This window comes from Camelus ferus, chromosome 15, assembly GCF_009834535.1.
Source record: "Camelus ferus isolate YT-003-E chromosome 15, BCGSAC_Cfer_1.0, whole genome shotgun sequence".
Lineage (NCBI taxonomy): Eukaryota > Metazoa > Chordata > Mammalia > Artiodactyla > Camelidae > Camelus > Camelus ferus.
The window spans coordinates 31,288,432-31,303,255 of record NC_045710.1 but is presented as its reverse complement, the minus strand read 5'-3'; the positions used below and the strand labels follow the sequence as shown (position 1 = coordinate 31,303,255).

At 38.1% G+C, this 14,824-nt stretch overlaps 1 protein-coding gene across 1 annotated transcript in view; it reads left to right on the top strand.

The window, feature by feature from the left end:
* The first annotated feature begins 521 nt into the window (after window positions 1-521).
* LRPPRC (leucine rich pentatricopeptide repeat containing) overlaps window positions 522-14,824 on the top strand; it is a 93,760-nt gene continuing 79,457 nt past the window's right edge. Inside the window, exons 1-3 of the mRNA XM_032497422.1 lie at window positions 522-719; window positions 12,282-12,478; window positions 13,850-13,972. Coding sequence (XP_032353313.1) covers window positions 571-719; window positions 12,282-12,478; window positions 13,850-13,972 — 469 coding nt within the window. The 5' untranslated portion in view covers window positions 522-570. The remainder of the gene's footprint in view (window positions 720-12,281; window positions 12,479-13,849; window positions 13,973-14,824) is intronic.

The window sequence follows — 14,824 nt, the reverse complement described above, 5'->3', positions numbered from 1 at the left end:
CCACATCACATTTAACCTTGAAGGCTGCTAGCACAGTGCAAATGTCCTTGACGTTTTTTCCTGTCCCACACTTCTGAGAGTAGAGACGTTCCTCTCAGTTGGTGCGGAGCGGGAACCGCGGAACGCCGGCGGCGACGCCGGCACTCTGCAGACTTGTCCCACACTTCGGGATCTTCACAGTTGGCTCTTCTCGAAACTTCCCGGGTATTTTTGCTAGTCGGTCCCCCGCAAGCCCTTGCGCTAACCTGGGAGGAGTCGACCTCTTCCGACTCTACCAACTGAAAAGTGTAGGGGTGGAAGGACCGAACATGCTGACGTGAAGGAAAGAAGACGGAAAGAGGCTTTCCCTGAAATGATACATCAAGCCACCTTGTCTTGTCAACATCGCATGGGGCGCACGTTGCCTGGGATGAACGTGTTTTTCCGTCTTCTATGTTATAACAACACGTGCCTCCCCCTGCGCCCGGCGCGCCCGGCCTTTGGTCTCTCCCGCGCCGGGCGACCCCGCGGTCACGTGCTCCCCCTGTCCTTCTCGCCGAACGTGCATCCCGCCGTGGGGACGGGCGAGCCATGGCAGCCTTGCTGAGACCCGCCCGCTGGCTTCTCCGTGCCGGGGCAGCGCCGCGCCTCCCCTTCTCCCTGCGCCTGGTCGCCGGCGGCCCAGGCCGGCCGCACGCCGCCCTCTGTCTGCCCGCCGCTCGCGCCGGGCGGGTCGCCGGGTGAGTGCTGCGCCGCTTCCCCCTGCCTGCCTGCCTGCAGCGCGGCCGTTCCCCGGGGTCATGGGCGCGGGCGGGGGCCGGGTCCCACTTGTGCTCTCTTCACGGCCTCTTCAGGGCCGAGCGTCCTCGAGCTTCGGACCACTCTCCCCACAAGAGGGATTTCGGGTGACAGGGTTGGTCGCCTTCAGAAGGTCACGGCCACGGGCATGGCTCGCTTCCGGCATGGATCCTGCCGTCGCCGCCTCCGACTCGGTTTCCCGCTTTCAGGCTACCGACGGTCAATGATGCTGAGGGGGCCTGTGGAGGCTGCTGCGGAGGAATCAGGTGTTACTCCTTTCCTGATGGTTGACTGCTTTTGGTGCTGTGCCACGTGTGAGCATTATTGGTGCTCAGTCATCAGCTAGGACTTAGGTTTCGAGAGCTTTCTTTGGGGGTGGGGAGGATAGGTTGGGAATTTTGGGTGAGCTCGGGATAGCTTAGAGCTGGGCGTTAAATTATGATCAGTTTGGGTGTTTGCCTGCCTTTTCTCGAGTGGAGTTTACTTTTTAGTATTTACGAGGATGTTCTGTGGGTTGGGAATTGTCAACGTAGGGTTTCTAAGTGTCAGTGAGTGGGTACGTGAACGTATTCCAGGCACTCTGTGGGAACTGGGGGTGCAGAGGCAAGTTAAATTCTCAGTGGGTGTCAAATGTGTGAATAAATGCCCTCATGGATTGAGGTTTATCAGGAGATAGGTTTGGTATAGACTTTGTCAGGGAGAGGATAAGGAAGCTTGATGAAAGCCTTAATTTGGGTAGTATTCTGACCACCTGAGAAGGGCAGATGTGCGCTGAGGTTTTAGAATTGGAGAAAAACTGATTCTGAAAGACTAGTGTTTATAAATAAAGGTACCGTGGGAGACAGCATGCTGACTAAGAGCTAAGGATTTGGCATAAGCCAGGGCTTATGCAGGCTCCTCTTTTTATTTACATTATGCCATGGGACAAGTTACTTAACATTTCCAGGCCTCAGTTTCCTTAGTTTTGGATAGGATGGGAATACTAATAGTGTTGATAGTATTATGTGAAATTATTCATATAAAGCTCTTAACAGAGGGCTTGGTACTTAGTAAATGTTTTATTAGTTACTGTAATAGTACCACTAATGATTGCATAAATCTTTGTGGACCAGCCTGGAAACCTACTTTATGTGTAAAATTATATAGAGGAAATGTTTTATGATTTCTTAACAAGTTAGTTAAAGATCTTTGGAATGTAGCCTACTTGTAACTTGGAGCCTACTTAGATCCGAACAGTTAACCTTTAGAAGTCATGCCTTTGCTTTTGCAGAACTACATCTCTTGGCTTTCAAAGAGCTTCTTTTGAGAAAGTTGTGCCAGTTACTCATATTTTTCTAGTCTTTAATATCCCTGTGAGGCCAGAGGAGGGTCGATGTTATAGTTCATCTGCACCGTTGCATTTGAGGAAAACAGTAGAGGGAACACAATCTAGTGGAAAGGGTCCTGGTCTGGGAGGTCCTCAGACCTGGGTTCCACTTACTTGCTGCGTAATCTTACCTTATCTTTTTGATCCTCAGTTCGTTATCTGTAAAGTACAGGTAACTAGGCCTTTCCCTCTTCTTTGTGAAGCGCTTTTTTGTCATTCAGGACTCATCTTAAATGCTGTCTCTTCAGAGAGACCTTACCTCAACACTCAATCTAAAAACAACCCTCTTTTGGTTTTCCCATGGCATGTTTGTCTGATACTATTTATCCGCTCTCTGTTTCCTTCGTAGAAAGTCAGTTACATGAGAGCAGAACTTTGTCTGGTTCACCACTGTGTGCTCAGCTCATAGCAAGCACTAAAGAAGAGTTTGTTTTCTTCTCCCGGACTCTGAGCATTCTTTCCTTCCAGTCTCCTGTCCCACAGCCTGTAGCATGCCCACACCTGTCCCACCTGAACAACAGATCCTTTCCTGGAATTCAGCTTAACTCTAGATGCTTCCCAGTCTCTCCTCCCTGCCCCCTCTCCTGTCTCCCTCATTTCGCTTCACATTGCAACCACACCACTGGGGAAAGCCATCACTGTCTTATTTATTAATTTTTTTATTGTATGTTTTTAAATTTTAGAACTTACATGCCTTGAGGAACAGTTGTAAAACACAAGGGGGAAAGCAGTAAACTAAAAATCACTCTTAATTCTATCACTTAGAGCCATTGAGATATATGTATATCTTTTCAAATAATTTATGTATGTGTGAGATGTAAGTTTATTTCATTTAATTTTTCCAAGGGATTTCTTAATTACTAAATCCACTTGTAAGTCCTTGACCTCTGGCATGTTACTCTGTTGCCTGTTTCCTCCTTAATGAGATCTTTTTCTTGGCATTGATGATGACACCACTCTTTCTTGATTTTTCTCTTTCAGAATTTTTCTCACTTGCTTTGTAGCATCTCCTTTCCTCTGTTCATCTCTTAAATGCTGATGTCTTGCAGGGGGTGGTTGTCCTTAGTCCTTTTGTTTTCTCTCTCTCTCTCTTTTTTTTCCCCCTTCCCTTTGGACTACGTCTTCCATTTTCAGGCCATCAGCCCATACACACATATCTGATGATTGCAGTATTTCTTCTCCTGGACATAGACTGTCTACTAGACACCTCCACTGATTGAACTACGGTTACTTCAAACCCATCACATCTCAAACTGGATTTGTCTTTCCTCCTAAATGTGTTCTTGTATATTCCCTGTTTTATGAGTTTTGCTATTCCTATCTGCTTTCTAGAGATTTCTCATTCATATTTCCTTGACACCTTCATGTCCCCACCCTGTCCCTATGTATTGATCCCACAAATGTTTAAATTCTGTTAGATCTGCTTCATCTGGAATGATTCCCCTCTTCCTCCAACCCCCACAGTATTCTGTAGATTCCCTGATAATTTGATCATGTCATTTTCCTACTTAAAATGAGACGCTTTGGTGGCTCCCATTAGTTCCAGGATAAGGTGCTTCATGATCTGGAGATGCTTCTGGAGCCTTACTTCTTATGCGTTCCTTCCCATGGGATCCTCTATCCTAGCCATACCAAACTACTACTTTGAAGTCCTCTGCAGCAGGGCATCTGAAACTATGAGCGGAAGAATTCCCTGGGAAGCTTATGAAAATGTGGCTTCTGATTTTGTAGGTGTAGGCAGGGGACTGAGATTTTACATGTTCAGCAGGCCCCCAGATGGTAGAGGTGCTGCTGGTCTGTGAACTAGCAAAGCTTTGATGGGCTGTTTTGTACATCTCCTTGCCTTTGAATGTGATGTTCACTCTTGGGATGTGTCTCTTCTGTTAAATCTCTCTTGACAGCTTCTCCCCATTTGACCACTGCTTTCCTGTGGTTTCTTTTCTGAGTCACTGCCTTCCCTGGTGTCTAACTTTGTGGCACGTGGTACGTGTCAAATGTATGTTAAGTGAATTAATGAAAATCTTAGACATTGAGGAAGGAATATTGTGAGATGCAAACACGTTTGAAGGGGTACTTAACCCATTCATACTATGCAGTGGATCTCCACAAATTCACCCTGATCTTGGTTTCCAGGAATGTCTGAGAAGGACAGGTGAGTATTATTGAATGAAATTATTAGAATTTATTAATCAACACTTAAGTGCTTTAGAGGAAAGGTGAGCTTTGAGCTAAATCAGTTTGGAAGTGGATCTAGGTTGGTGATTGTGTTAAAGGTGACGATCATATATTGCCCTATGGCAGAATGATGTGACTTCTAAGGTTGAAAGAAAAGAAAACTTTTCCTTGTTTACCTTTCATTAAAAAAACCTTTCTCAACAAATATTAAAAATCTGCATGGGTCCTTTGGAGTTGGGATTCAGCCTCTGCTCCCTGTGTGTTTATCAGTCACAGAGGACTGTGATAGGCACACACAACTATGGTATGTGCGCTCTTCGCAAGAGGGGAATATAATACCGTGGCATTTCGGAGAGAAGAGAGTCACGTTTGTTTTGTGGTAGGTGATTGCTCAAGTTTAAGAGGACACGTCTTAATGAGTAGTTACAATGTTCCAGGGAAAGAAAGAGCATGAAGAACTTGGAGGCTGTACTTTTATCCTATGTAGCTGTTTGGGTTGGGATGTGGTGGATGTTGATACTGCAAAGGTCAGTCCATTTTCCTTGAAGCTACCAAGGTTGATTAGGAAGTTGGTCAAAAACCATTGGAGGGTTTCAAGAGATACAGATCTTGACAAAGTTTACATAGACTCTAGGAGAGAGAGAGGCTGGAGATGGATAGACCAGTTAGGAACAACATTGATACTGCAGATTAGGGTTAATGGGGCCTCAACTAGTAACTCAAAAGTTACTTCCTTTTCTGAGAGACAGAACAGGAGATTGGCAAAGATGTCAGCAGCATTAGGAAGAATAGATTTGGAAATTAGGCTAAATAATAGTATCTTTGGTGTAGATCTTTACCATTTTCAAACTGTCTTTATATGAATATATCACACACACCTTTCATTTTCTGTGGGTTGATGTTACAAATTAGGAGATTGCTTTGTGTGTCTCCTGTTGTGTTTTAGATGCTGAAGGGATTACTTAAGGACATACAAACTTTTTTTTTTAAAGCAATACATAACACATTATAAGTTTAGGAATTAAAGGCTATCACAAGTAAGTAAGCAAGTAAGTAAGATCTCAGAATGTCAACTCTGTAGGGGATCTCTAGAATTAATCTAGTCTGTCCCACTCTCACTTTATAGATTCTGCCGAGTAGTCTTGCTCCACGTCACAACATAGGTCCCAGCCTCGTTAACTGACTCTTCATCACTTCCTGTCATAGCTGAGACAAAGGAGACATCCCTTTGGACTGGAGGAGCCTGAGATGGAGGGGACATCTGGATAGGTGGAAAGGCATTGGTGCTTCAAGGCAGCCTAAAATTCTGTGACGTACCATAAAGCATAAAGCAGTGTTGGGGGACAGCTCAACTGGGCAAGACTTTTTGGAGAATTGAGGTCTTACAAAATTCAGGGAGAATGTTCAGGGAAAAAATAGTTCAGGGATAACGTTCATTGTGACTATGAAAGATTTTTTAAAAGATCAATCAACATATTTATTGATTACCCTCTAGAGTAAGAGCTATTTACTGAGCACTCTTATGAGGAATCTTATTTTTTTATGTGATCTTTACAAGGTAGGTATTTTTCCTTAGGTGAAGGAACTACTGCTTAGAAAGACCAAATACCTTTCTCAGAGTCACATGGCTGTTAAATAGCATAGCTTGGGTTTCAGTATGCCTTGTACTTTCCGCTGACATATTTTAAAAAGAAGAAATATGTAGTTACTATTTATTATGCTTTCTTTGCTTGGTCCTTTATGTACACTTTAGTATTACTGCCCAAACCTCGAGCATTTGTGTACTGCCTTCTGATTTTTTGCCAAATCTGAGCACTACTTAAACTCTTATTTATATTTAATATTTTACTTTTCATTGGTTTTTGGTTTAAATTGACATTTTTATGACTTAATTTTGTCTTAAGAATGCTAGTAAAATAAAGAGCTTGATATGATAGTTGTTAAATAAAACTACTGAAGTGGAATATCTTTGATACATGCTATCTAAAATCATTTTCCTGGCAGAAGTACAATATTTTGGGAAGCACTGCATTATCTCAATCTTTGTGATATTCTTGTGAGGTAAATACTGTTATCTCAGAGATTTTACAGGCTTAGAGTTACTGTAACTTGCAGGGTACTTTGATGTGAATTTTTCCCTATTACGTGGAAGTGAAAATGTAAAAATTGTACTGGTGAGACTTGTTGCCTGGAATTTGCAGGTAAATCAGGTGGGGGCCTTGGTGATACGTATGTCTTTCCCATCTCTACTGCCCATCCTGCTCTCAGCTTCCATCAGTCTCTCAGGTGGACTACTGCAGCAGCTTCCTGAGTGGTATCTCTATTATAATTCTTGCTGCCCTCTAATTTATTCTCTACCAGGCAGCTAGACTGGTCTTTTCAAAACAGAAATAGATCATGCTACAACCTCTTATACACCTTCAATAGGGTTCTGATACAGTTCTGTACTTGGAATAAAATCTGTACCTAGAATAAAATCCAAATTCCTTAGCTTCAAAATCCTTCATGATCTAGCCCAGTCTTCCTCTCCAACTTTTGAGCATCTGTTGCTCACTTGCGTGGTCTGCTGACCGTTCTGCCTTGGAATGCTCATCCCCTGTTGTATGTATGGCTGCTACTGTTCATCCTTGGTTAAAAATTTAACTGTCATCATCTTTGTACATTTATCCAGGGTAGAACCCTGCTGTTATTCTTTCTTTGGAGTCCCTCCTTTACAGAACTTAATATAACTTTTTAAAGTGTAACTAATTGATTATCAGATTTACTTACTAGGTAAGTAGAAAGGCTAATCCTAGCACAGTGCCTTATACATAGAAGGTGCTCAGTACATTGTTTTTGAATCAATAAATGAAAGAACTTAGGTTTACTGTGGTAAAAGTAAGCAAGTACAGGATCTTAAAGAGGTAGTGACATGGAGATGTTTTGGGGAATGATTGATCTGGTAGTTGTATGAAGAAAAGCTGAAGCCTGAGAAGCTGATTAGTGGTTTGTTGCAGAATCCATGTATTCTGTATTGAACAGGGAACTCAGAAATAAAGAGAAATCTGAGGGCTCAACAGATGGAGTGTGAAATATGAGAGGGATTGAGCAATAAAATGTCTTAAGATTTTGAGCTTGAAGGAACAGTATAAAGATGGTATAGTCAGTAGCAGTGGAGAAATTTGAAAGGACTACCAACCACTTTTAGGAATCATTATCTTTTTGAATTTTTAACATGTTAAAACTTAATTGGAATCAGTGTATATATAAAATATATAAAAAGAATTATGTACTGTGACCACGTTGGGTTTATTTCAGGTGTGCAAGCCTAGCTCAACATTTGAAAAAATTAATTGATGCAATCAACCATATCAATATGCTAAAGAAAACTCAAGTGGAATAGTTAAAATAGGGATTGGTTGAGGGGAGGGTATAGCTCAGTGGTAGAGGGTATGCTTAGTGTGCATGAGATCTTAGGTTTAATCCCCAGCACCTCCATTAAAAAAATAAATACACCTAATTACCCCAATTTTTTCAATTAAAAAAAATAAGGGATTGGTGAGAACATAAGAGATAAACCTGAGATACCTATTGCCTACAAAATGTTTCAACAAAATAAGCTGAAAGCAGCTTTATAGAGGTCAGTCTTGTATTTTATAAGCATGTCATAAAATCCAAATCCTTTAGTTATCAACCATTGTAGACTTTCCCTTATCTAGTCTCACCTGCCCTGCCTAGGTTTAATTTTTACCACTTTCCAGTGTGAACCCCTGTTGCAGCCAGATGAGTTTCCTTGATGCCCTTCTACCACATTGAGCTCATTTCAGAATGAAACTGCCTGAGTACAAATCCTGGCCCTGTCATCAACTAGCTTTCACTATGACTTTGGGCAAGTTGTTTCAGTTTTCTTATCTTCATGGGTTATTATAGTTGTAATTTTCTGGCACCCAGCATGTATTAGATGCATAATAAACACAACTATGATTATACTTATTCTATCATATATTTGTATCCTTTAAAAATCTTGATAGATCCAAAGTGATGCTGAATTGGCTCATCATAGCAGTGAAAAAGGAAAAGGAGAATAGAAAAGGGAGAGTTTTAAGAATGTATGTGGTTAGTTTGGTGTATAGTCAAAGTTAAAAAGGAATGAATAACAATTCAATAAAAAGTTACCTTGAAAAAAAACTGAGAGTATCCAAAACATACAAAGAACTCTTAAAACTCAGCAATGAGAAAACTTACGATGCAATTGAAAAATGAGCAGATCTGAACAATTCATCAAAGAAATACAGAGTACCAAAATGCATATGAAAAGATGCTCTTACCATATGTCATTAGGGAATTGCAAATTAAAACAACAATTAGATACCACTACACAGCTGTTAGAGTGGCTAAAATCCAAAACACCTATGGCATCAAATGCTGGTAAGGATGTGGGCAGTAGGAACTCTCATTGCATGTGGGAATGCATCATATTTGCCCCAAATTGGAAGCAACCAATAGGTCTTTGAATAGGTGAACAGATAAACAAGCTGTGGTACCTCCATACAGTGGAATGTTACTCAGCACTAAAAAGAGATTAACTATCAAGCCACAAAGAGACACCAAGGAGCCTTTAATGTATTTTGCTAGGTGAAAGAAGCCAATCTGAAAAAGACTACAGATTGTATGATCCATCTGTATGATGTTCTGGAAAAGACAAAACTATATAGACAAGTAAAAAGTGGTTACTAGGGGTTCGGGGGAGGTGGGGAGGGATGAGTAGGTGGAGCTCAGGGCATTTTTAGGGCAGTGAAATTATTCTCTATAGTTCTGTAATGCGTGCCATATATTTGTCAAAACACATAGGTATGTATACAACAAACCCTATGGTAAACTGTAGACCTTAGTTAATAAAAATGTATCAATATGGTAATCATTTGTAATAAATGTATACACCAATATAAAGTGTTTTTTTTTAATTGAAGTATAGTTGATTTACAATATTGTGTTAGTTTCAGTTGTACAGCAAAGTGATTCAGTTATACATATATATCCTTTTTCAGATTCTTTTCTGTTGTAGGTTATTATAAGATATTGATTATAGCTCCCTGTGCTATACAGTAGGTCCTTGTTATTTGTCTATTTTATATATAGTGTGTATTTGTTAATCCCCAACTCCTAATTTATCCTCCCTCCTCCCTTGGTAACCATAAGTTTGTTTTCTATGTCTTAATACAAAATATTAATGGGGAAACTGGGTGAAGAGGAAAGAGGGTATATGGGAACTCTGTACTTTTATGGGACAGTTTTTCTATAAACTCAGAAGTGCCTTGAAAAAGTAAAGAATTAATATTTAAAAGTTACAGGCTTAATAGAGGAGTCCCATGGAAACCTGCTTATAATACTCTGATCCTTGTACCTTGTTATTTTTTGCACTGAAGAGTCAGAAACCACCACCATTGATTACAAAACAATACAAGTTAAAAAATGAGAAGAAAAACTTTTTAAATGCCAAATTTTGCCAGAGAAAATTCATGGGTAACCTGGATGTTAGTAGTAAGCGCCGAAATCTTAGGAGGGTACCTGAGAAGTTTAACTCAAAATATAAAGGAGCCATTTATGACACTTGGATGAGTTGATAAAATAATTTTCTCTTACGAGTTTGCATCAACTGTGGTCATCAGGATGTGCAGGCAGTGCATTCCAGCTTGTGCGAGCCTGGTTGAGGGGTGGGTTCCTGCATTGCATGGACCACCTTAACCCCTGGACTTGATCTTTCCTTTCCTTTCTATCACAATGTACCTGTTGTTTCAGGCTCTGAAATTCTTGTTTCTGCAGGGTGTGTTCAAATGAATTTAAAAAGAAATTCTGGGCCAAATAATAAGTGTAGAAACTGCTGCCATGTGGGGAAGCACCAAAGAATCCTTTTGAAGAGTGAAGAATACTTTGCTTTAAATATGTAACTCTTCCCCTGCCACAGTTTATTTCATAGTAGATTCCTATTTTGACTTGACAGCATTTAAGATTTATTTTGTGAGAAAAATTAACTTTAGAATGGTCAGAATGCTGTACTGGTTTATTAGTACCTCTGTCTTCTTTGTGTTTGATCTTATATTTTCAAACTGCATTTTTGGCAAAGGTTTTATTTTTATGCTCCTTCACAGTTTATTAGACTTGGGTTGTGTAAAAAACATTGACAAATATACTTCACTACAATTTTGAAGTCTTTATAATATTTAGCTTTCATTGTTGGACAATATTATTGCACACTCACTTGAACCTTACACATTGTTCTGGGTGATTTAAAATAATATTTTGTGTTTGCCTGACTAACAAGGGCATAGTTTAATAACAACTGATCCAGTAGTCAGATAAACGGCCAGAGAAAAATTGAAAATAAGGGATAAATATACGTAGGAGTGTAACTTCTTTGGTTTGTAGGTAAAAATCTAGCGTTTAATTAATTCAGCTTAATTAACAAACTTTAATCAATTAGCCATCTATAAGTGCTTCGGTTTACAAAGGTGAGACATTGTCTTATTTAGTTGGTATCCTGATTTTTGCCATTGCTTTCCAGTCTCCTGGTTTACATTGGTAGAGCCATTGATGGCCACAGTGGTTGTGATTTGTCCTAGGTCACAGTGGTAGAATTTCTAATCTAGTATCAGTTACTGCCTCTGTGTTTTATATAACCTTGTGGTGAAATTACTGGTGTAGCTTTCTTTAATGTAACATCATGTACTTAATCATTCAAATTGTGACTGGTTTTCCAGGTTAATGACATAGGATAAAACCAATAATTTTATTTTTAAACCCACTATGTAAATATTTTGGTAATTGGCTGGTAAAAAATGTACACCTACTAGAAGAATGATTATAATCCTAAAGACATTCTTGAATTAATAGTGTTTTCACATTACATTTAGTTAATATATACTTAGTGTGTATTATTTAGTTATAATTACTAGCTAATTTTGAAAAGTTTAAGGTGTTTTGGGGTAAATATGGAAATCTTTGTGAATTAGATAATTTTGTGTAGGTGAGATTTGAATGCAGAGAAAGTTTAAATTCATCATAGATTTATAACAGGGTTTCCTTCACACATAAGGATTATTTCTAAGTTTGAGATTAGTTAAGTCACATACAGTCTCAATTTCTACAACATGGAATACTGTTGATTTCTTGTTTTAGAGCATTTGGCATGCATGTTAGACCTTTATTATTAAAATATTGGATGGTTTAAAGGTCTTTGGCTGTTTGTAAACATAGGTACTAGTCTGACCTTACTTAATTTATAAACTTTTTTCCTTTTGACTATCCCAAATGAATGATGTTTAACCCTAGAAATCTAGTTTTATTTTTGTTGGCTGCAGTTAAAATAATTAGAACTAAGTATACAGTTAGCATTTTAACAAATATGAATTGGGAGCTGAAACATTGCCACTATAAAATGTTTCAAATTTATTTAGACAGATGAGGAATTCTTTTGTCCTTAATGACCCTTTAAAAACCTGCCTAATTTTAACTTGGAAACTGGTCTTTTAAATCTGTAGTAAGCTAAACCTAGAAAGCATTCGAAGGTAGTTATCAGAATTTTAGATATATTTTAGATCTCTTATCTCATTTGTAAAGTTGAGAAGAACTTTGTAGCATGATCTGCTTCATTTTCCTTCATTAACTTGGTTTTGGTTAAGGGAGATTAAAAAGCTGAAAACATACCATATTATTGTCTAGTTTGAAATGATTCCATGTAGAAGGTTATCGAGACACAGCCAGTTATTCAAGGGATTACTTTGCGTACAATTTATGTGCTTGTGATTTTATTTAAAGCAAACTTTCCTACCCATTTACACTTCTCTGAGCATTTTTGCTATTGTGCTGTGAATTTAGGTATTTAGTAACTAATAAAAAAGCTTTGTATAAATTTTACTCTCAAAGATGACTTTATGGATGGATAATAGTTGTCTTAGTTTATTACTAATTGTGTTTCATTTTATAGACAGCTACTGAGCCAAACCAGGCTGTATGCCATTGCTGCTGAAAAAAAGAATTATCTTCAAGAAGAATTCATTTCTTATAGAAGGAATGCCAGTCAATTTGATTGGGCTCTAATGAGGCTAGATAATTCTGTCCGAAGAACTGGCCGCATCCCTAAGACTCTTCTACAAAAAGTCTTTGAAAACACCCGCCACTCAGGTACTTCAAAATTTTCTGTTCAGAAAGTTGCACTTCTTATTAAGGACTTGTTTGAGGATAAGTTCATTGTAGAGTACATTATTTGATACTTTTAATTTTGTTTGTTATTTCTTTTGATCATCATGATTTTATGGGCTGATTGTGATCTCTGTTTTCCCAACTCATGAGGGCCAAGTGTTGAGTAACTAAAATATGTTGTTTTTCATGTTTACTTCAAAATCAGCAAATAAAAATTGACTTTTCCCATAGTTTATAAAAGATTCACTGTCAGTGGTAAATTGTCATGGACGATAACTAGTTTTTCTTATCTTCCATTGTATAGTGTTTGATTCCCCTAAGATAATCACACATGACAGTCTCAGGAAGGCTGATAATCATTATATTCCTTTCATTTTCACTTAGCTGTTAAAGTCTATTTGAATCATATATGCAGCTTTGATCATCTGGAAACTTGTAGGCCTTCTACCCCTCCCCACCCCTGAAAAAGCCACCACACAGACACAAGCCCACATTCAGACACACATAATTTTGTATATAATTTTGGAGCATTCACCAGCTTCTTAAAGCCTATCTGTGATTTCAGTCACATTAAGAAGCTGTAGAATCTAACGATGAGGAAGGACTATCAGCGAAGTGTCAGTTGTAATTATGTGCATTTAAAGATAAATTTTATCATTTTCTCTCTTTAAATCAAAGATTGAGTTGTACCGCTATCAGCATAGTCAATTTAGAATATTTTTATCACCCCAAAAAGAAACCTACACACCCCTGGACATCAGCTCTCAAACCCTCATGCCTTCAGCCCTAGGCAACCACTAATGTACTCTGTCCTTGTGGATTTATCTGGATGCTATATGTAAATGGAATCCTGCAATAAATGGTTTATTTTTGTTTTTGTTTTATATTAAAGTCAGCTTTCAGGGACAAAGCTGTAGATAAAAAGTCATGGATAAGGTGAGAAGGAAGTTTATGTTTTGTAACAGATTATAAACCTAAATTAGATATTCATGGGTTTTAACTGTACTGCTTTGAACTATTTTCATAAGATATTGAGAAGCTTAGCCTTTGAATTGCAGTGAGCACTGCTTATAAATTAGGCTCTATGTATTTTTTTATTCTGTAGTCTTGCAGATTATATAGATTTATAACTTCAGCTTCCTTAAGAAAGATCATTTTAAAAAACATAACTTTTAGTAACATTGTAAATGGTACCTGTTGATTGGGGTAGAATTCTTCTTGTTTGTGAGTACTCTTCTAATATCTTTAAGTGAGGCAGGAGATTTTTAAATATGGATTTCTATTTAAGTTTTGACATTTATCTTTAGGGCATTGGCACTGTGTTAACTATCATCCGTTAACCCATTTTCATAGGTAGCCCCGGTGGTAATCAAGCCTTGCTTCTACTGCGTAGCTGTGGTTCTCTCTTGCCTGAACTGAAGCTCTCAGAGAGAACGGAATTTGCTCACAGGATATGGGATGAACTTCAGAAATTGGGTATGATTATTTGAATAGAGAATGTGTATAATAAAAGATGTAGATATTTTTTATTTTAGTAATAAGGAGTTTCTTCACATAAATGATGTAACTATTTTATGGAAGGGCTACTTGATTCATTTTTTTGTGATGTGATTTATTTGGTGAGTTATAGTGACATCTAGGGGCATTGAGAATAAAATGACTATAATGAGTATTAGTTTTATGGTAACTTAAGAAAAAGAATAAAATAGAAAAGCGTTTGGTCTGTCAAAGTTATAAATGCACATGCCATTTGATCAAGCAGTTCCATTTGCTATAATTTATTTATTAATATATCAAGCATTTCAGCGTTCTAGTGTGTTTACACTTAAAAAATTTTTGAAGTATAGTTGATTTATAATATTATATTAGTTTCAGGTGTACAACATAGTCCATTTGTTAGAATTTAGATAGATACACTCACGTGTGCAAAAGGATATTCTTTTAGCTTGCAAACACAATAGTAAGAAGTTGGAACTAACTCTTCTGTCCCTCACTAAGGGATTCATTGAATAAATTACGGAGTGTCCATAAAATGGAATATTGTGCAACTGTTAAAAAAAAATGAAGGAGTTCATTGCATACTAATGTGGGGTGTTCTCCAAAATATAGTTAAAAATTAAGATACAGAACAATGTGTATAGTATTCTACCATTTTGAAGAAAAACGTTTATATGTGAATGTGCATATAATATTAAAATATTTCTGGAAGAATGATAAACACTAGATACAATTTTTACTCTATACCTTTTTATACTTTTTCAATTTGGGGCTATGAACATAGTACCTATTCAAAAAATAAAGTTGCTTGAAAGGCCATTTGATAAAATT